The sequence below is a fragment of the Gopherus evgoodei genome, chromosome 8 (assembly GCF_007399415.2).
Source record: "Gopherus evgoodei ecotype Sinaloan lineage chromosome 8, rGopEvg1_v1.p, whole genome shotgun sequence".
Classification (NCBI taxonomy): Eukaryota; Metazoa; Chordata; order Testudines; family Testudinidae; genus Gopherus; species Gopherus evgoodei.
Genome location: NC_044329.1, coordinates 113,950,839 through 113,972,862, shown reverse-complemented (window position 1 = coordinate 113,972,862; position 22,024 = coordinate 113,950,839). Strand labels below are relative to the sequence as shown.

Below are 22,024 nucleotides of genomic sequence, written 5' to 3'. Positions count from 1 at the left end.
GTCAGGGTGCACCTTACTTGACCTGCAGAGAGACATCCTGATTGTTAGCACTTCGTCAGCTGGAGACAGAATGCTGGTGCTACAAGTATGCTAATTGCTCTTCAGTACCCTTTCTGTGTGATGACAGCCACAGCTAGTAGACTTAAGTTCAGGGGAAGAAGTGGAAGAGCCACATCTCATTTCTCCTCCAGGTTGCCAAGGACAAGTCCCACATTTCCTGATGTATGCATACTTGTGTAGAGGGGCCAGGGTGTGAGGCTATCCTCAACCCTAAACCAAAAGAACATAAGCAGAGGTAGAATTTCCCCCCCAAAAAGTTAACTGCCTGAACATCTAGTGTTTTCACAGTGGGCAGGTGTGCCCTTTGAGCCAACAAAGCAAAATTTCACCAGTGGTATAAGATGTGCACAACAGCTGGCCTGCTGAAACCAGAACAGTCTGTTTGTGTCTCATGGTATCCTCAGCTAGATTTCCAGTTCTCTTTCTCCTCTGCTTCAGTGCATCTGTGTAGAGAAGCCTAGGGGAAAAACAGATTTCCAGTGAATCATTTCTCATTTAGTCCTTCTATGGAAGGGGAAGAATTGGGCCTAGGGAACTCATCTCCATTCTGTGCAGTGGATCAGTTAGTGGGTTCTAATCTGAATATGACTCATCATAGATGAAACATCCTTCTTTCGTCCATAGTGCTAAACATCTCTTCTATCACATGCTTCCCCCGTCTATTCTTTCCTGCCTTTCCACAATCCTGTCCCTCCCATCACTACCTGCTGCTCCTCTGCTTTTTGGAGGGACTGTTCAGATTCTGAGTTTCAGTGCCTGTCCCTCCTTGCGACAGGCTGAGATCCTCAGTTGCTGAATTTACCTGAGATAGAAGTTGTTCTTTCTGTAAGTGATTGTAGAACTGTAGCACGTACGGATTGGCTCTCACAACATTGGGATCAAAATCCAAAACCCGGAGGCCCTCAAGGCTACGGGCTCGGGAAAGGGCTACATAAGCCTGACCACTTTCAAAGACACGAGACAGGGAGATCTCCACACAGTCTAATGACATGCCCTAGTGCATGAAAGACACAGATAAAAGCAAGTGAGCTCGCAACACAAAAGCCATCCCACACCTCACTCCCATCCCCAATATCGTGAAGAACCGTCGTATGAGTGTCAGGAAAATACTGCTCCTATTAATATCTAGCCCTTCCCAATGCAAAGGGAACTTCTCTATGAACTTGGCAGGAAGTAGATCAATGGGGTTGAAAAAGGACTTCCTGGGGACATTTAGGTGAAATGGAGCAGGATTGTCCTTAGTCCCTCTTCTAACTTCCTCTTAGAGGCTTCTACAGAGAATTCTGGTCTCCCATGACTAAGAAAGATTAATTCAAACTGGAACAGGTGCAGTGAAGGGTTACTAGGATGATCAGAGGAATAGAGAACCTACCTTATGAGATGAGATTTAAAAAGCTTGGCATGTTTAGCCTAACAAAATGAAGGCTATGGGGAGATAACATTATCCCTCTGATGTACTTAGAGAGAGAGCAAACAGAGAGGGGGAGAAGTTAAGGGTTAAGTTAAGGCTTCAGGGGCTCTACGCTCCGCAGTCGCCGGCCTTGCAGGGAGCTGCTGGGGGCCCTGGACCTGGTGGTACGCCCAGGGTGTCCAGAATCCCCACTGTTGTGGGCCTTGGTCCTGCAGCGGCGGATCACCGAACAGCGCCGCCTGCCGGTCGGTGCCCAGCGCATAGCCGCTGTCCGTCTGGGAGGATACGGACGGCTGTCTCGAGGGCCACGGTGGGGCCGACCCTGGATGGTAAGGGTCTGCGCGGGCCGGCACGGAGGATCGTCTCGGTGCCGGGGACCGGTGCCGGGAGTCATATCGGTGCCGGGATCGGGATCGGGACCGGGATCTGTCACGGTGCCGGGATCCTGATCGGTGCCGGGCGCCGCTTCGGTGCCGGGACCTGCCACCAGCTCGGTGCCGGGAGGTCGACCGGGACCTGCCACCAGCTCGGTGCCGGGAGGTCGACCGGGACCGGGACCTGCCACCAGCTCGGTGCCGGGAGGTCGATCGGTGCGGCGAGTAGCGTCGGGACCTGCTCCTGGAGTCGCGGTGCCGGTGTCGACTGGAGCCTGACCGCGACCGTCTCGATGCCGACCGGTGCCGCGAGTGCGACCGGTACCGCTGAGGGGAGCGGTGCCGGGACTGCGAGCGGCGTCGGGATCTGGAGCGCCCAAGACGTCGGGACCTGGATCGCGAACGACTGTCTCTGGGCGGTGCCGACATCATGGGCTTGCCTCTGGACACGACCCGCACCGGAGGTACCGGGGGTGGCAGCCGAGTGGGCTCAGTCAGGGCAATAAGGTCCCGAGCCGAGGCGAAGGTCTCCGGTGTGGATGGGACCACTATCTCAACCCCAGATCTCATGGGGGAGCTCGGCGGCACCGGACTCAACGGACCCGCCGGGCCCGGAGTCAACGGTGCTGACGATGCCGGTGGCGCCGCGGCCGATGTCGAGGCCGGGCGCTCTAGCCGGGTCTGCCTGGCTGGAGTATTAGACTTCAACGGCCTTGGCTCTGACTCCAGTGCCGGAGAGGGTCGGTGCCGAGGAGTCTTCTCGGTGCCGGAGCGATCCGGTGCCGGTGCCGCTACCACGGCCTGCGAAGCCGTCGGGTCAAGTGCCGCCTCCATTAGGAGAGTTCGGAGCCTTTGATCCCTCTCCTTCTTTGTCCTCAGCTTAAAGGCCTTACAGATGCGGCACTTGTCGGATCTGTGCGATTCCCCGAGGCACTTCAGGCACGCTTCATGGGGATCGCTGGTAGGCATGGGCTTCTTGCAGGCCGCACACTGCTTGAAGCCCGGCGAACCAGGCATGAGCCCGGTGCCGGGTGCCGGGAAGGGCTAAGCCCCCGGCGAAGAACTACTTTACAACTAATTAACTTAACTATCAACTTAACAAACTAATTAACAACTACAATGGAACTAGAGATAAACGATAGATAACGATAGATAACTAGGAGAGCTAGGGACGTGGAGGACAGCTATGCCGCGCTCCACAGTTCCAACGACCGACACGGCGGTAAGAAGGAACTGAGGAGCGGGCGGGCCGGCAGGGATATATATTGGGCGCCATGGCGGCGCCACTCCAGGGGACGACCTGCCGGCCCACTGGAGTTGCTAGGGTAAAAAGTTTCCGACGAATGTGCACGCGCGGCGCGCACACCTAACTGGAATGGATGTGAGCAATCACTCGAAGAAGAATTCTGGTCTCCCATGGCTAAGAAAGATTAATTCAAACTGGAACAGGTGCAGTGAAGGGTTACTAGGATGATCAGAGGAATAGAGAACCTACCTTATGAGATGAGATTTAAAAAGCTTGGCATGTTTAGCCTAACAAAATGAAGGCTATGGGGAGATAACATTATCCCTCTGATGTACTTAGAGAGAGAGCAAACAGAGAGGGGGAGAAGTTAAGGGTTAATGCTGGCACAAGAATGGTGTGACGCTACACACTGACTATTGGAATAATCTTTTAACACAATAGGCTGTGTGACGTATTATTTGAAAACTAATAATTTGCTAGTCAATAATATCATGGTGAAATGTATGCAGCAATATTGTCTGTGAAGTTATGAATTATCCCTATATGATGTTGTTAGCACATATTCAAAACCAGACAACAATGCCTAGACAAAAGCTGTTAAACAAGTTATCCTAAATAAAAGGAAACTGAGGTTACTCACCTTGAGCTGTATATGTGGGGTCCCTATCTGTATTCCACTGAGGATTTTATGCATGCACCTGGAGCCGGAGCTTTTGAAAGTAGTACTGTCTGGTGGTCCATGCACACACCCTGCACTGCCTCATGGTTTTGCTGAAGGCACTAAAGTGTGTGGCGGGCTGCCAGTGTCTCCAGTTCCTTCTCCACTGCAGACCTATCCGATCTGCAGCAGAGGGGAAGTAGGGTGGACAGTGTAACACAGATAGGGACCACACATCTAAAAGATTCTCCAGTTAAAAGGTAAGTAACCTTGTTTTCTTCTTAGAGTGATAGCAAGAGTTTCTTGAATTTTAGCATAGTGGACCAGGAATAACAGTTACAGGGGCTTAGCAGTGCCTGGTGGTTGGAGGTCCTCAACTGAAGGCCCTCCCGTCGAGTATACTTTCCTCCAACAGGTCCGTTTTCCTGGCTTCCTTTGCCTTAGGCGGAGCGTCCTTGCTGCCGTTAGGCACCTGCTGCTAACAAGCAGGAAAGATTATCTACTACATTATGAGGGCACCACTCCAGGGGGCACTAGAGCTGACCCGACGGATATCACTAGGGAAAAAACTTTCAGCAATTTGCTTTATTATGTTTTAGACTTTTAGATGTAGGTTTTCACTTTTATTTGCTTGTAACCATTTCTAACTCTCATATTTGAATTCACTTAATCTTCTTTTGTTAATAAACTTGTTTTATTTTTAACCTAAACCAATCCAGTGCTGTGTTTAAACTGAACCATTTGATAACTCCAGTTAAAGTAACAAACTGTTGAATACATGCCTACAGAGTGAAAAAAAAAAAGATGGTTTAACTCCAAGACACTGAGCAATGTTTTCAGGCCTGTTGGCTGCTGTTCCAGAACTGTGCGTGAATGGTAGTACCCTTTGAGCCAACATACCTTAACCAAGGCAAAGGGAAGAAGAGGAGGCAGTTTCCTTCCTCCCTGTCATCAGCAGTGCAAGCATCCTTAGGCAACCCTGCCCCCAAAACCTCAAATTCCCCCAATCCACACAGGTGCCTTGGGGCTCCCCTCTCCCGCTGCCAGTGGCACAAGCACCCTAAGAACAAAGATAAAGGAGAATACTTTTTGTGGCAGTCTCTATAAAAGCACTAACCTGGCTCTTGTGGATGGATATGGCCCATGCCAATTTTAGAGGCAACTGTTGACGACTCAGATAAATTCCAGATGGACCTTTGAAGACCCATCGCTCCAGCCTGATTACCTCTGTGACCCCACAAAGAAACCTCACTCTGGGCAGTCCTGGGAGAGAGAAGAACAGGTCAGAATAAGGAATGTCCCTCTGATTCCAGCATTCCCAGGAAGCAGGAGCCTAAAATTCCCCTTTTCCCATCATTTCCCATTTCAGACAGACTCTTCCATGGGCCTTGGGGCTTTATTTATAAAAGAATAACTCAGTTCTGCTGCTCCTCTCGCACAGGGGTTCTTGCTGGAGGGTGTGGGGGGGAATAGTTCAGTGGTTTGAGCACTGGCCTGTTAAGGACTGAATTCACAACCCTGGGTTTGAGGGGGCCATTTAGGGATTGGAGACAAAAATCTATCTGGGGATTGGTCCTGCTTTAAGCAGGGGGGTTGGACTAGATGACCTCCTGAGGTCCCTACCAACCCTGATATTCTATGATGCTATGACCCTGTTAAGCATTCAGAGAAGGCCCCCTTAAGTAGGAGAATGAACAGAACTATTTACCAGGCCAGAAACAGAGCAGAGAAAACAGGAAATAGTGGGTAGAGGGTTGGAACACTGCATTGCTGAAAAGCTACATTTGTTCTTGCTATTGGAAAGATGTACTGCTGCAAGGAGAGAGCATGAGTGCACTGATCAGAAACCAGGCGAGAACAAGCATACAGAGCCAGAGAATGATGAAATACACAGAGCAAACCTTTAAGCAGCTATACCTGGGAGCTTGGCCTGATCCTTGGTTCTCACAGGTAGGGAGAACTTGATGTTGCAGAAATGATTACTCTCCCACCCAGGAATTGCAGTAGGACTAGCAGCAGCTACTGGCAAACAGTCATAAGCCCATCATATAGGGTCGCCAATCCTCCAGAACTGTCATGGAGTCTCCAGAAATTAATCTTTAATTACAGATTATGTCATGGGATGAAGTCTCCCAGAATATATCCAACCCAAACTGGTAACCTTAACATTATATACTCACCATTCCCTTCAGTTTCAAATTCAACCACAACCCCTCTTGCCCCATTCACCAGACCCCAGGACACATCCAAGTTCTTAGTAAGAATCACCTAAAATGGAAAGGAAAGATGGATAGATTTGTTTGGTGCCCCTGCCTTACAGCCCTATTCATTCTCCTGCCTTGCCCCAGTTCTGCTCCTACATCACAGGCTTTAGAATAATTGGCTGATACTGTTAATGCTTCTGTAGGACCTAGCAACAGTAGATGGAATCACCTCACAGTTAAACCATACCAGAGCTCCTCCCTCTCCAGGGCTCTCAGGTGTTGAGCCTCACAGGGCACAGATCCCATCATCCCTTTACTCTGTGTAAAATTGCTCTGGGAAGATTGTGAATTAGTTCTGTCTACAACCAAAGTCACATATTAGTGAACTTGGATCTCTGGGAAGATTTCTCCACACACTCCAGCAGCTTATAGGGACTTTAAAGAGACTGAAAGTGGCCAGGGAACAATTCTCCAATCCAGACAGTGTTGGGCCATTGTAAGCAGGCCTACGGTGCCTCTCACCCCCAAACTCTGGTGTACAGAGTGGACTGGTGATGGGAGGCCAGAGCCTTAGCACTTGGTGCTGCAGGGATTCCAAGCTGTGCCACAGTCCATAAGAAGTGTAGCTCTAATTTATGCTGGGAGCTGAGTAGCCTAGAATCCAGGCAGCACAAAAGTGGCTTTAAGCTTACTTTTCCTCTGGTCCCCACCCCATCTGTACTTAGTGTGATTCTGTGCAGTGCATCCAAAGTCTTCTTCATTGGACACAGAGGAAGCAGTCATCTTGGTCAATCAGTCTTCAAAAAGAGATTGAGACTTTGAATTTAAACCAAGTGGCTTTCATCCACCTGGATCAGACTGCAGAAAAGGTGAAGGACATCTTATAAATTAATGTAATAGACTTTGTGTTTAGAACAGCCTGGGGTCTGAGGGGTGCTTCCATTTCACACCCAGTCCACATCCCTGTGCTATTATCCTTAACTCTTTCCCCAAATACTGACTCTAATACTTCTGTTCTGTTGGCCATTACTCATAGAATATGCATATGCTCACCTGGGCTCCTGGTTTCAACTGAATACAGTGACTTACTGGACACTGAGCATCAATTGCTTTGACTAGCATGGGATCGCTATCCACAGCCTCATAGGAGTGCATTTCTCCTGGTGAGGAAGGAAGCAATACAAACATGGGCGTACTATCAGAATAATCACACAACAAAGTCCCTAAATATGGGGAAGACTTGGCACTACTCTGCACAGCAGGTTTCTCCAGACTGAGCCAGAAGGGTTCTTAGTCCCAGAAATCCTGCTCTCCACACAACTCTTGTATACCCTAGAAAGGATCTCTTCCAGTAGCTTCCAAGAACAGAAAGCCCCTGGTGGCTCTCTTACCACCTGCTCCAATTTACATCTTCCAGAGCTTGTGGATCTGAAGGTATGTCTATACTGGAATGTAAGCCCAGGCTTAATGGGACTCAAGTCAGTTGACCCATGTTAGGGAACCCTGGGCTGGAGCATCTACATTGTATTTTAACCCTTTGTTAAGACTTTTCTAACCCATGCTTGAATCTAGGGTGCTGGCATGCACACTGCAGACCCAAGTCAATGTAATCACCTCTCAGAGTCCCTTGTGTTCTATTCCCCCACCCACAAAATAGCATGGCCGCTCTAGCCCCAAGACCACGGTGTACTGTGGGAAGACTTTACTGCCTGCACTGCATGTTACAGGAAGGTTGAACAGCCCACCAACCTAGCCCGCTGAGCAGTCATTTTTGGTCTGCTACTGGAGCCATAACATGGAGAAGGCACCTTTTGATTAGCTTCTCTTGCTTGCACTCTCACTTCTGTGTCAGAAAACTGACAGAACAGTCTTGAGGCTCTGGTGCATGTTTCGGCATGGTTTTCTGTCCCACAAAAATGTCTATTTTTAATAGTGTAGATTGCAGATTACTGGGATAGAGAGGACTAAGGAAGTTATCCCATGGAACTATGGGATACTTCTGGCTGATTCCTGAGACCCAAGTCAAGTGGGGCTTAACTGGAGCTTGCACCTTCCAGCCAAACAGCATTCTGGGATGCTGGGTCTGAGCCCTGGGTTAGCGCAATTACAGTGTAGATGCAAGTGGGGGTGAGAGGACTCGATCCTGGGGTCAAGCATGGATTTATGTTGCAGCACAGACGTGCCCTGGAAGACCAGGCACTGAGCAGTCAGATTCCAATTGCAGCTTTAAGAGTGTGGCCACCTCTTCTTGCTCTGCTTCCCTCTCACAAACAAAGCAACCATGAAAGGAAATTTAGCACAGAGAGGCTTGAGTCGGCAGTTTCTGCTCCAAGATGAAGCAGTTTCTATAACAGACCTGCATGTCCCAGGAGTCTCCAGCTTGTAGACCCCCATTCCAGCATCCGCCTCCCTGATAAGTCTCTGGCTTCAGGACAGTTGCTAGAATAATGGCAGAGCCTCTTCCCTTTTATGCCTTTGCCAATGGATGAACGCAAGACCACCCACAGATAGCCGGGGGAGACTCTCTGGGCAAGAAACACTTAACTAGCAGTGAAACCGGAGCAGCAGGCTGTGCACTTGCACCTCCTGAGAAGAGCCAGGCCTGCATGAGGTATTGAATGGGAGGGGAGACTAGGAATGGGGGAAATTAATGAATTGAGGGGCTGAACTGGGTCTACAGCTGGTTAGAGTGAAATATGAATGTGTAATAGGACATGTTAGGCATAGTTTATGCAAATTTTACATAGTATGATTACCACCTGTATGAATTATGTTTTTTGGTTTTTTTTTTTAAACTCTAGGCAGGTCTGACCCTACAATAACCCCTCATATCCACAGTGCCAGCTGGAAGAGGTTGCAACAAGAGAAGCTTGAGCTCCACAATGCCAGTTCTCCGTTACTAATTATCTACAGTGTTTTCTCCTCCTGCTGAAATTAACAGCTCTTTCTCCCCCCAGGTGTTTACCTGGTAACTGTTGCAACCGTCTCTCATTTGTTAGTTCCACATCATCCTTGTGGGTGCAGAGACGAGTTGCAAGGATCCCATCTCTCTCAACCCTGTTGGTAGCTGTTTGCAGCAGCTGCCTGGTGACTTCATCTGTGCACCTGGTGGAGATTGGGGGAAAAATAAGTACCATAATAGTTTAACAAAGAATAAAAAAGTTTAAAGTCTCCAACAGTAAATGTCAGGTGAGAAATGCCAAGAATAGTGATATCTATTGTGCATCTTGGGCAACCACCACAGGGTAGGAAGTGCAAGTTATTTCAACTTGTTCATACAAGCCCTGCTCTCCACACACACAGTGGCCTTATCTATCCTACTAAGGTTCTTAATGTCTCCCACCACTGCTCTAATGGAGCTTCTCTGGGACTAGTCATAGTGGGAGCACAAATGTAAACAGGCCATTACATTTAAGCCGCTGTATTGTTCCAGACCTGTGCTGACTGCTAGATCTACTCTGCTGCTCCTATCAAAGTTGCTGCACTGATGTAACAATAAGAGATTGATAACATTGTTAGTTACCAGTGTCATTGAAAGCATCCATATGGGATTTCATGAGATATCACCAACACTTTTTACCCCGTGGATGATTTATTCACAAGGTGGATGCATTTGATAAACACATTCTTGTCCCTCCACCCCATCTCCTCCCCATTTCCTAATGCCCATGGTTGCCACCTGCTAGAGCAGCTCATCACCCACACAGCCTTATACAGAGACAGGGAAGGACAATTCCAGGTGTAGGATTAGGTTCCAAGGAATTGAACATCAGGTTTAATTTGTTAATTTTATACCAGCATTACCATACTGTTCATATGTCTCAAGACCATTAGATCCATCAACAATCCGCACGGCAAGTAAAATGAACACCTTCGAGCAGAGACTGAGTGATCACAATGCAGGCATCCTGCTCAATGGTGTTACTGCTTCCATTAGTTGTAGGAGGAGTTGAGAAGCTGTGGGGCTTGGGAGTGGGTGAGGCAAAGATGTGTCCAAGCCCCTTAACAGCCATCTACCCAGCTACACCACCTTTAGATGATGTTGGAGAGGTAGCCAAGTGACATCCCCCTGCACTGGGCCATCTATGGGAAGTGGGAGTAAGTAGGAGAGGGAGGAGGAAAGAGGTTCCTCCTTACCTGCCCAGGCGGATTGTACGCAGGAGTGAGATGAAGCTCTTTTCAGTCTGTCTCCGCACTTCTGTCAGCTCCATGTTTACATGGATGCATCTCCTCCAGCTCTCTGCCTGTGAATAAATTGTTAATTCATTAGGAGACAGCCACAAACAAAGTCTGAAGTAGTGGGTAGGGATGGCTTCACACCTGGAAGCAGAACTTGGTTTCCTCATTGCCTTTGCTGACTGGTGGCAGTTGTAAGAAGTCCCCACAGATGATCAGCTGTATTCCTCCAAATGGGTCATCCTGTTTCCTGACAGCTCTGTAAGGGGAATGATAATTTACTATTTTCATTAATGACCTTGGCATGAAAAGTAGAAGTAGCCTCATTAAATTTGCTGATGACAAAAAAGTTGGGAGTTCTCATCAATACAGAGGATTTGTCAAGAACAAGCCATATCAAACCAGCCTAATGTACTTCTTTGACAAGTTTACTGGCCTAGTGTATGCAACTTCCCCACATACATGATATCTTGATTTTAGTAAGGCTTTTGGTACATCTCCACATGACGTTGTCATAAGTTAACTAGGGAAATGTGGTCTAGATAAAATTACTATAAGGCAGGTGCTAAAACTGATTGAAAGTTCTTACTGTAAGAGTAGTTATCAATAGTTCACTGTCAAACTGGGTGGATCTATCTGGGGGACTCCCACAGGAGTCTTTCCAAGATCCAATACTGTTCAATATTTTCATTAATGACTTAGGTGCTGGAATGGAGAGTATGCTTACATACAGGGGTGAAAGTAATATTAAACATTTACTGCTATGGGGGCCAGGCTCTGGACGGAAGGGACAAGGCTAGAGGGTCAGCCTCCCCCGCCAGCCCATCCGCGCTACCTGGCCTGTGCCACCTGGGGCTTCAGCAGAGACTGAAAAGGGCTCAGGGCTGCTGCTGCAGCAGCTGGACCCTGGGCCACTTCAATCACCAGCCCTGGGACAGCTGCCCCTTTTGCCCCCCCACTGCCTCCTGCTGACCAGGAAAGGGACACTGATGCTGAAGAGCTGCTGCGGCAGCACTTTAACGTCAGCTGCATATGAGCTAGCAACAGCTTCTTACCAGTACGCTGTACCGGCCCACTTTCACCCCTGCTTACATATAATATACAATTTGTGAATGACATCAAGCTGAAAGAGGCTGCTAATGCTTTGGCGGACAGGATTAAAATTCAAAATGACATTGAAAAATTGGAGGATTGGTCTGAAATCAACACAGAAGACAAGAAAGAAGTGCAATACACTACGCTGAGGAAGAAAAAAAATCAAATACACATCTACAAAATGTAGAATAACTGGCTAGATGGTTGTACTGCTGAGAAGGATGTGGAGGTTATAGTGGATCACAAATTGAATAGAAGTCAACAATGTGATGCAATTGTGAAAAAGGATAATTTAATTCTGGGGTGTATTAAGAGGAGTGTTGTATGTAAGACATAAAAGGTAATTGTCCTGCTCTACTTGTGACTGTTAAGGTTTCAGTTGGAGGCCTCAGTACAGTTTTGGGTGTAATGTTAAGATGGAGAAAAATTGGAGAGCCCAGAAAAAAGCAACAAAAATAATAAAAGGTTTAGAAAACCTGACCTATGAGGAAAGTTTAAAAAATCTGGGCAAATTTAGTTTTGAGAAATAAAGACTGAGGCAGGACCTGATAACAGACTTCAATGTGATAAAGGGATTCCATAAAGAGGATTGCATTCAATTGTTCTCCATGTCTGCTGAAGTTAGGACAAGGATTAATCAGTTTAATCTGCAGCAAAGAGATTTAGATTAGATATTAAGAAAATCTTTAACTAGAACAATAGTTAAGTACTGAATTAGGCTTTCAAGAAAGGTTGTGGAATTTCCTTCATTTTAAAAACAGGTTGGACAAACACCTGTCAGGGATGGTCTCTGCCTATGTGGTCCTATCTCAGGGCAGGGGGGTTGGACTATATGACCTCTTGAGGTCCCTTTCTACGATTCTATAATCCAGAGCCTCCCAGCTAGTCTAGCCATTAGCAACCTTACCTCCCAATACAGCAACAGATGGGAGAAGGCAATCTATGATTCAGAGAACTTTATCGGAGTTGTAAGGACTCTTTGCTGCATGACCCTCACCTGGCTACTGCCTCCAGCTTATCAAAAAACTTGCCCTCCACCATTGAAATCTCATCAATAATTAAGTGTTGGCAGCTCAACCAACGCTGACGCACTCCAGTCCTTTGAGCCAACTCAATACACTGATCTAGCGGAGCTTTCCCAGAACCAATACCTAATGAAAGAAGAGAACAGATTAAGTATCATTTTTTACCAAGATGCCAAGTGTTCCCAGGTCCTTTCCACTCATCTTCCCCAGAGCATAGCAAGCCAGGGAAGGTTCTCAAGCAGAAAGTTATCTTCCTTACCTGCAAAGGCATGGAGCGTGGTGCCACCAACATGACAAGCTGCCACTCCTGTGCTGGCTGTAGCATAGGTGCTCTTTGGTGGGAGCGAACCCACAATCTTTTTCAGTAGATATGACTTCCCAGTCCCTTTTAGAAGAGTATAAAAGTTCTTTCAGAAAGAGGCTTTCCCCTGACACCAGTAGAGACATCCCCATAACAAATGCAGTTTGAATTCCAGTCCCAAATTCCTCCTAATACCACCCTCCATTCTGCTCATTCAAAACCTCACATGTCCGAAAACACTAGGAACAAAAGAAAATTACAGCCTGACTACATAGAACTCAAGTAATTGTAAAACCAACCTTGTCAGGAAAGGGTTGGCTCTGTTTGACCATTTAGATAAGATGGAGTTTAGGGGTTATTTGGCCCCTCCCATTCAGGGTGCAATAAACTCCCCACACTGAAACCCAGTCATGGAGGAGAAACCATGGTAGCTATAAGAGTATCTTAGGGTATGACTACATTTGGAATTTCAAAGCGCTGCCCCGGCAGCGCTGCGGGAGCGCTACCGTGGCAGTGCTTTGAAGTGTGAGTGTAGTCGGAGCAGCAGGGCTGGGAGAGAGCTCTCCCAGCGCTGCATGTAAACCACATCCCTTACAGGTGTAGCGTGCAGCGCTGGGAGCCGCGCTCCCAGCGCTGCTGCCCTGATTACACTGACGCTTTACAGCGCTGTATCTTGCAGCGCTCAGGGGGGTGTTTTTTCACACCCCAGTTGCAGCGCTGTAAAGTGAGTGCAGCCAAGGCCTTAGTTAGTGTCATCATTTATATTGGCAAAATCTCTCCCCAACATGGATGATTTAAAATATTTCACTTTTTGCTAAAGTTGAATTGTTCTTTCCCTCATTCCACTTTTTAAATGTGTGTCTTTGTTTAAAGTTTCTCCCTTATACCAAAAGGGAACTCTGAAGCATCACTAGGTACAGCTACACTTGGACAAAAGGCTTGACCCATTGCACATCTGCACTAACCATTACAGAGCACATAGATTGCAACAGTGCCAATTCCCAGAGTTGAAAATTAATCAAGCCCTCAAAATCATGAGATTACTTTAAAACAAAAAAAGCACACCACTAGATTAAAAAAAAAAAAAACTAGTGAGTTCTCTTAATTGCCTTCTAGTTTAAGAACCTATAGGCTTCTCATTTCATGCTTTGCTCAGCAACTATGAGAACCAGAAACTTCACTTAAAATTAAATGAGATTCTCACATAATCACATGACTTCAGGGGCTGGGTATTTAAACAAACAAAACAAAAAACAACATAGACTTGTGATTAAAAAAAACCACAAGAATTGGCAACACTGGTGCAAGTAAGATTGTGATGCCCTGTTTTGACAAGCAATAAGACAACAACCCAAAAATCTCTGCTCCCTTACAAGACCATATGGCTTTAACAAAATTTGAAAAAAAAAAAAAAAAAAAGGGGTGGGTGGGGAAGATGTGAGGCATGAGACAGGGCATATTTAAAGACAGGGCCTTAAGCATGAACCTCACCATGCTAAAGAGGTGCTTAGCTACGTCCTCCCTTCCTAGGCCTCCCTATTGCTGTAGACAGGGGCACATCAGCACGCATTAATGAAGACTCAGGTTTCTGTACTACTTTTTGTAGTAATTTTCCTCTGTTGATATTCACCCCCTCTTGTCAACTGTTGGGAATGGGCCACATCCACCCTGACTGAATTGGCCTCATTAGCACTGACCCCCACTTGGTAAGGCAACTCATCTTTTCATGTGCTGTATATTTATAGCTGCCTACTGTATTTTTCACCTCTGTGCATCTAATGAAGCAGGTTATAGCCCATGAAAGCTTATACTCAAATAAAATTTGTTACTCTAAGGTGCCATAAGGACTCCTCGTTGTTTTAGTCTTACCATGGAGTCACTAACAGTCCCCATGGGCGTTCCAGTCTACCTTACCACCCAGGCAAGATGGACTTAGTGATAGATGGTTACTTTACAAAACCCCCCCCCCCCATATTCAGGTTCAGGGCCGGTGCAGCCATTTAGGCAACTAGGCAGTCGCCTAGGCTGCTAGGATTTGGGGGGCGGCATTTTCTTCGGCAGCGACCACGGCGGCCGGATCTTTGGCCACCCCAGTCGTTGCTGGCATTTAGGAGGAGGGAGCTGGGGCAGTGGAGAGCGGGGAGGGCCACCTGCAGCAAGTAAGGGGGGCGGGGAGGTGGCACGCAGGGGAACTTCCCACCCCAGCTCACCCCTTCCCTGTCTCCTCCTCGAGCACGCCGTGGCTGCTTCACTTCTCCCGCCTCCCAGGCTTGCGGCGCTTAAGCTGAATGGCACTGCAAGCCTGGGAGGCAGGAGAAGTGAAGCAGCCATGGCATGCTTGGAGAGGAGGCAGGGCAGGGGTGAGCTGGGGCGGTGGGGTGTCTCAGGGCGGAGGGTGGGGAGCGGCACTTCATGGCGGGGGCTCGGGGACGGAGGAGGGCACAAGGTGGAAGTTTCGCCTAGGGTGCGAAACATCCTTGCACTGGCCCTGTTCAGGCTACCCCCAGTCGCAAAGGACCAGTCACTTATGCCAGGTCAATTTGTACCTTAGATCTCACACCAAAGACAATGCTTGTATCCAATCCTATAGTAAACTATCTAAGCCTTAAAGATTTAGTAATTAAGGAATGAGAGAATTATTGCAAGATTAAAGCAGGAAAACATAGACTGCAACTCATTTGTGTGTATCGTTTCAAAAGGTGATAGTTGTAATAATCTGTCAGCTCTGTCTTTTAGGGCTAACGCGGGTTAAAACTGGGCATCTCTACTTCTGTTTCATAGTTCTGGTCCTGTGAGGGTCCAAAACAGCAAGACAGATGAAAAATTTTGATAACTACTTTTATTTCATTCTTCCACAATTCAAACAGATGAGACAAGCCCTTTTGCACATAGCCTTTTCATGGGAGTAAGGGGCAATTAAGTATTGTGATGTTCCACAATGGCCCACTTAGTTTTGATAGGCCTTCTTGATGGGAAGAAGATGATCCCTCCTGACCGGATTCACAATTTTTTTTTTAATAGTTTCAAAGCAAAAATTTTAATTACCACCATATAATTTCTCACTAACAGAATGTGATATTATGAAATGCTTGCAAATTGCTTCATGCATTAAACAGTAAACACATTGTTATAAGTCCAATACCCATCATAACCAGATTAACAGACAGGTGAAACAGACTGGTTTCTAACAATCAGTTTGTCAGTGCTCAGCTTGGGGGTTTGACACTGGCAGACCAGGTGCCAATTCTTGCCAACACAAAACTGGTGTAGGAAAGGGTGTCACCAATGCTCTTGAATGTGGCTCAGGGTCCCCCTGTTCTGGATAAGGCATCTGATACATTTTCTTTCCCCTTAATATTGACTATTTTTCCATGTCAATTTCCCATAGAGCTAGGTTCCAATGTAATAATCTAGAAATTGGCCCCCTTAGCTCAGTGTAACCATATTATAGGGGAATGATCTGTCAAAACCTTATTATACAAATAAGATTGAAGTTGTTTAACAGACCAAAGAATGGCATCACATTCCTGCTTGGTAATAGCATAGTTCTGTTCATTGGGGGTCAGTTTGATACTCAATAAGGCAATGGGGGTCTCCTGTTTCCCACCCCAACCGGCATCAGCACCACACCTAACCAAGTATTAGAAGCATCAGTGCACAGCACAAATAGGGTTGCCCACTGTCTAATCACACAAAGCCAAACACTCTTGCCCCTCCCCCTACCCCTCCCGTGAGGCCCCACTCCCGCTTACTCCATCTGTCACTCACTCTCCTCCATCCTCACGCATTCTCACCAGGCTAGGGCAAGGGGTTGGGGTGCAGGCTTTGTGAGCGAGTCTGAGTGCAGGAGGGGCTCAGGGCTGGAGTAGGGGATGATGGTGCAGGTGCAGGCTCCAGTCAGGCAGCGCTTACCTCAGGCAGCTCCTGGGAAGCATGTCTGGCTCCTAGACTCAGGGCTTGTCTACATCACAAAGTTGCAGCGCTGGTGAGGGGGTTACAGCGCTGCAACTTAGGAGGTGTACACATCTGCAGGGCATCACCAGCGCTGCAACTCCCTGTTTGCAGCGCTGGCCGTACTCCCGTTTTGTCTCGGGTGTAGAGGATCCAGCGCTGGTGATTCAGCGCTGGTAATCAAGTGTAGACACTTACCAGCGCTTTTCTTGACCTCCGTGGAATAAGCAGGTATCCCAGCATACCTGAGGAAGCCTCTGGTAATCAAGCTGGTCTCCTTCCCCGGTTTGCTCTCGCGTTCCCCAAACCCCGAGCAAGCAGGTCTCCTTCCCTGCGGTTTGCAGGGTGGTTCGGGGAACGCGAGAGCAAACCGGGGAAGGAGACCAGCTTCGCCGCGGTTTGCTCTCGCGTTCCCCGAACCACCCTGCAAACCGCAGGGAAGGAGACCTGCTTGTTCGGGGAACGCGAGAGCAAACCGGGGAAGGAGACCAGCTTCGCCGCGGTTTGCTCTCGCGTTCCCCGAACCACCCTGCAAATCGCAGGGAAGGAGACCTGCTTGTTCGGGGAACGCAAGAGCAAACCGCGGTGAAGCTGATCTCCTTCCCCGGTTTGCTCTCGCGTTCCCCGAACCTCCGTGCAAGCAGGTCTCCTTCCCTGCGGTTTGCAGGGGGGTTCGGGGAACACGAGAGCAAACCGCGGCGAAGCTGGTCTCCTTCCCTGGTTTGCTCTCCCGTTCCCCGAACCCCACTTGAAGCCGCCCAACAGCGCTGCAGTATGGCCACATCTAACACCACTTGCAGCGCTGGTTGCTGTAAGTGTGGCCACTCTGCAGCGCTGGCCCTATACAGCTGTACTAATACAGCTGTAACAACCAGCCCTGCAAAATTTTAGATGTAGACATACCCTCAGGGGCGGACAGGCTGATCTGCGCACTGCCCTTGCCTACAGGGACATCCCCTGCAGCTCCCATTGGCTACGGTTCCCAAGCAGCGCTTGGGGAGTGGGCGGCACACAGAGAGCCCCGGCCACCTCAGCACATAGAAGCTAGAGGGACTTGCCAGCAGTTTCTGGGAGCCACACGAAGCCAGGGCAGGTAAGGAGTCTGCCTTAGCCCCATGGCACTGTTGACCAGACTTTTAGGGGCCTAAAATCTCCCAGATTGACCTCAGTAGCCACTGGGAGATCAAGGCCCAGTCCGAGGATTGGCAACCCAAAGCACAAAAGGTTTGCTGAAACCGGGTCTAACTAAAACAGGTTCTTTAGACAAAGCCTCTTATGTCCTGGAAGCTTTTCTCACAGACTTCTGTTCATACCACCTGATCTGTTTTCCCCTTTTTTGTAAGGTCTGTTTTGGGGGAGGACACTATGTTGCTAAACCCCTTTACAAACCTCCAGTAATAACTGACCAGATTGATAAAGGATTGGAGCTGCTTCTTGGTCTGTGAGTCAGACTTCAAATGGCTTCTATTTTTAAAAGGACAGAGCAAACAAATCCACTGCGCATCCTGTGTTGGATTAGACCTTTTTCCCAGAAAAAAAAAGTTCTCATTAGTGCTATTATCAGTGTAGCACCAATGTTGATAGCACTAATAGAGATGGGGGAAAGAGGGCATTTTAACCACTGAGTAGATTTAAACTGACATTAACAAAGTGACAGAAGCTGCCAGTGCTTTCACTATACTACAGCTGCACAGGCTCAGATGAACCAGTGGGAGCACGGGTGTGAAACTTTTGCTAAAACTTCAGTGTTGGATAGGCCCAAAGTTTTCTTGGAGCTCACAATACCAGACTAAAGCTTTTCAGCCCTAATCTGAGTGCAGTTAGGACATGTGGGGTAACCTTGCTTTACTTCAGCTATGCAGTTTCTCACCAGCACTGCCTGTAAAGAAGACGTTCTTTCCACTCAGCACAGCACTCAGCACAATGGACTGTTCCTGAGAGAGTCTCATCCGTGAATGCATTAGCAGAGATAGCTTCTTTGAGCATTGCATGTCAGCTGCCTGAAAGGAAGAAGTCACTTGTATACTAACCAAAATTAATTTTATTTTTTTTTATAAAAAACAGCAGCACACACTCTGCAGGCCTCGTGGACCTTAAACTTTTGGAGGAAATGTTCTCCTGTATACCTTTTCCCCATGGGGATTAGAGTGGGAAATAACTGGTGTTGCTCTACCCAAAATTTCAACTGCTAAAATGAGCTCCAGTAAAATAATTGCATTGCAATTTATTTGCAGTGTTGGTGTAGCTATGTTGGTTCCAGCATATTAGAAAGACAAGGTGTGGGTATGTTTACACCATGGGATTATTCCGATTTAACAGAAACCGGTATTTGGAAACTGATTGTATAAAGTAGAGTGCACAAAGCCACACTAAGCACATTAATTTGGCGGTGTGCATCCATGTACGGAGGCTAGCATCGATTTCCAGAGCGTTGCACTGTGGGTAGCTATCCCATAGTTCCCCACAGTCTACCCCACCCATTGGGATTCTGAGTGGAGATCACAATACATGATGGGGCAAAAACAGCATCATGGGTGATTCCGGCTAAATGTTGTCAGTCAATCCTCCTTCCATGAAAGCAATGGCAGACAATCATTTCGCGCCCTTTTCCCTCGATTGCCCTGGCAAACTCTATAGCACGGCAGCCATGGAGCCTGTTCAGCCTTTTTTCACTGTCACCGTATGTCATCTGGATGCTGCTGACAGATGCGGTACTGCAGTGCTACACAGCAGTATTCCCTTGCCTTTGCAAGTTAGTACAATATGACTGGTAACCATTTCTGCTATCTGCTGCTGTCATGGGTGCTCCTGACTGGCCTCGGAGAGGTTGGCCGGGGCACATGGGCAAAAACGGGAATGACTCCCCAGGTCATTCCCTTCTTTAAGTTTTGTCTAAAGGGAGAGTCAGTCCAGCCTAGAATATCAGGCAAGTCTATTAAAGAACCAGAGGCAAACAGCAGCTTCGGGTCAGAGCCCCAGACATCCCACAGAAATGATGAGCTGCATGCCATTCTAGGGGGTGTCCCTACAACAACCCCACCCATTACTTCCCTCCTCCCTCACCCCTCCTGGGCTACCATGGCAGTTATCCCTCCATTTGTGTGATGAAGTAATAAAGAATGCATGAATAAGAAACACTGACTTTATTGCATCTGCAAGCAGAGATAAAAGAGGGGGAGGCAGCCTCCAGCTGCTATGATATTCCAGGAGACAAAGCTTAAAGAAGGGAATGACCAGGAGTCACTCTCATTTTTGCTGAGGTGTCCCCCAGCTAACCTCACTGAGGCCAGCCAGGAGCATTCATGGGATGATGATGATGACAGATACCAGTCATATTGTACCCTCTGCCATCAGGAAGGGAAAGAAATGTTGCTGTGTAGCACTGCGTCTGCCAGCAGCATCCAGTAGACATATGGTGACGTTGAAAATAGGCGAGAAACAATTTTTTCCCTTTTCTTTCACGGGGGGGGGGGGGGGGGAGGGCTGACGACATATATCCTGAACCACCCAGGACAATGTTTTTGACCCTTCAGGGACTGGGACCTCAGCCAAGAATGCAAATGGTTTTCAGAGAGTGGGGGAACTGTGGGATAGCTAGAGTCCTCAGTCCCCCCTCCCTCCCTCCGTGAGCATCCATTTGATTCTTTGGTTTTCCGTTACGCTTCTCTCAGCTCCTTAAGTGTCACACAGCACTGAGAGTCCCTGTTGTGGCCTCTATCAAAGCCTTAGAGATTTTTTCAAATGCTTTGGCATTTTGTCTTTTGGAACGGAGTTCTGATAGAACAGATTCATCTCCCCATACAGAGATCAGCTTCAGTATCTCCTGTACGGTCCATGCTGGAGCTCTTTTGATTCTGGGACTGCATGGTCACCTGTACTGATCGGTGCTCCACGCAGGGCAAACAGGAAATGAAATTCAGAAGTTCGTGGGGCTTTTCCTGTCTACCTGGCCAGTGCATCCGAGTTCAGATTGCTGTCCAGAGCAGTCACAATGGTGCACTGTGGGATAGCGCCCAGAGGCCAATACCGTCAAATTGCAGCCACACTAACCCTAATCTGAAATGGCAACTCCTCCTTGTCGGGGAGGAGTACAGATATCGGTATTAAGAGGCCTTTATATCGATATAAAGGGCTTTGTTGCGTGGACAGGTGCAGGGTTAATGTGATGTAATGCTGCTAAATTCGATATAAACTTGTAGTGTAGACCAGGCCTGAGTGAGGCAATACCTTTTCTCGGACCAGCTTCTGGTGGTGAGAGAGATCAGAAGAGCAACTCTGTGTAACTCAAAAGCTTGTCTTTCACCAGCTGAAAGCTGGTACAATAAAAAGATATTATCTTTTGCAATGTATTGTCATTGTTAGTGTTCAGAGTCAGTGTTATTTACATGAAATGGAACAATCGACTTCTTTCAGATACTGTCTAGATTAGGAAAATATTTTGTAGTTTCACTGGTTAATACTTTACATACATTTTTAAGCATCACTTTGGATGGCCCTTTCCATTGAACACACCTAGCTAATTTTTTTTAAACACCACTGTTTTTTTCTACTCTACCTAGTTCCTTGTGCTTAAAAGCACGTTAATTAACACATATTAGTCAATGTATTTGCTAGACACACCCTATTTTTCTAGTCTAGATAATGGCCTCCGATCTACTGATGCACGCTGTATGCAGAGTGAGCAGCGCTCAGCACTCCAGGCTTTCTTTCTTTGCACACAGTATTTAAGATGTGGGCATACCACTGAGCCAAAGGATCTCCTCCACTGCCCAAACCATGAGAGCACTCAGCAATTCTCCCTCCCGCAAGTCTCCTACCTAAGCCATATCCCAAAGCGGTCTTCCACCCGCTACCTACCTGGGGACCTCTTACATCGCTTGCTTCAGCAGATTCTGTCCTGGCTCTTTTCCGCGACTTGCTCCACAGACCGCTGTTCCCTCGGTCTCTCGGGGCCTGCCCTTTCACAGGCGTCGCCTCGTAGCTCGCGTGGGCCCGATGATCGCAGACCTGCCGCACATCCCGGGCCTGAACTGGGCTGATGGTGTCGAAGGTCCGCGGAAGGCTGCACAGCAGCCGCGCCCGCTCCGTGACGGTCTTCGCCCCCTTCCCCGCCGCCTCGTGCTTGATGCGCAGCAGCCGGAGGAAGCGCCTGAGGCTGTCGGGTGGGCAGTTAGCGATCAGCAGCTGCACTTGCGCGGGGCCCAGCTGCAGGCCACTTTTCCCGTCGCGCACGAAGCGCGTGAAGAGCCGCACCTCCCCGCGCAGCGCGAAGCTCTGCGGCGCGCTGCCGTCGCTCACTTGCAGCACCAGCTCCCGGAACTCGTTCCGGCCCAGGGCGAGGGAGGCGTCGCGGATCACCCGGCGCTTCGGGGCCTGGCCGCTCAGGCTCAGTCGCTCGATAGTGACGCTGCAGCGGATCCGAGCGTCCAGCTCCGCGCCCTGCATCGTCTTCCAGCGCTCAGCCCGGCCGGAGACCGGCGTCCGCCCTGCCCAGGTGCCCCACCACCACTAGCAGCCCGCGTC

At 48.3% G+C, this 22,024-nt stretch overlaps 1 protein-coding gene across 1 annotated transcript; it reads right to left on the bottom strand.

The window, feature by feature from the left end:
- Positions 1 to 6: 6 nt before the first annotated feature.
- On the bottom strand, positions 7 to 21,972 carry PIF1 (PIF1 5'-to-3' DNA helicase). The gene is made up of 12 exons (XM_030571665.1): positions 21,359 to 21,972; positions 18,372 to 18,501; positions 12,509 to 12,634; positions 12,222 to 12,375; positions 10,274 to 10,388; positions 10,091 to 10,197; positions 8,919 to 9,058; positions 7,007 to 7,113; positions 5,930 to 6,017; positions 4,867 to 5,012; positions 863 to 1,054; positions 7 to 517 (listed from the first exon to the last, which is right to left on the bottom strand). The coding sequence occupies exons 1-12, from the start codon at positions 21,944 to 21,946 to the stop codon at positions 461 to 463; spliced, it is 1,950 nt and encodes a 649-aa protein (XP_030427525.1). The 5' UTR covers positions 21,947 to 21,972; the 3' UTR covers positions 7 to 460.
- Positions 21,973 to 22,024: the final 52 nt, after the last annotated feature.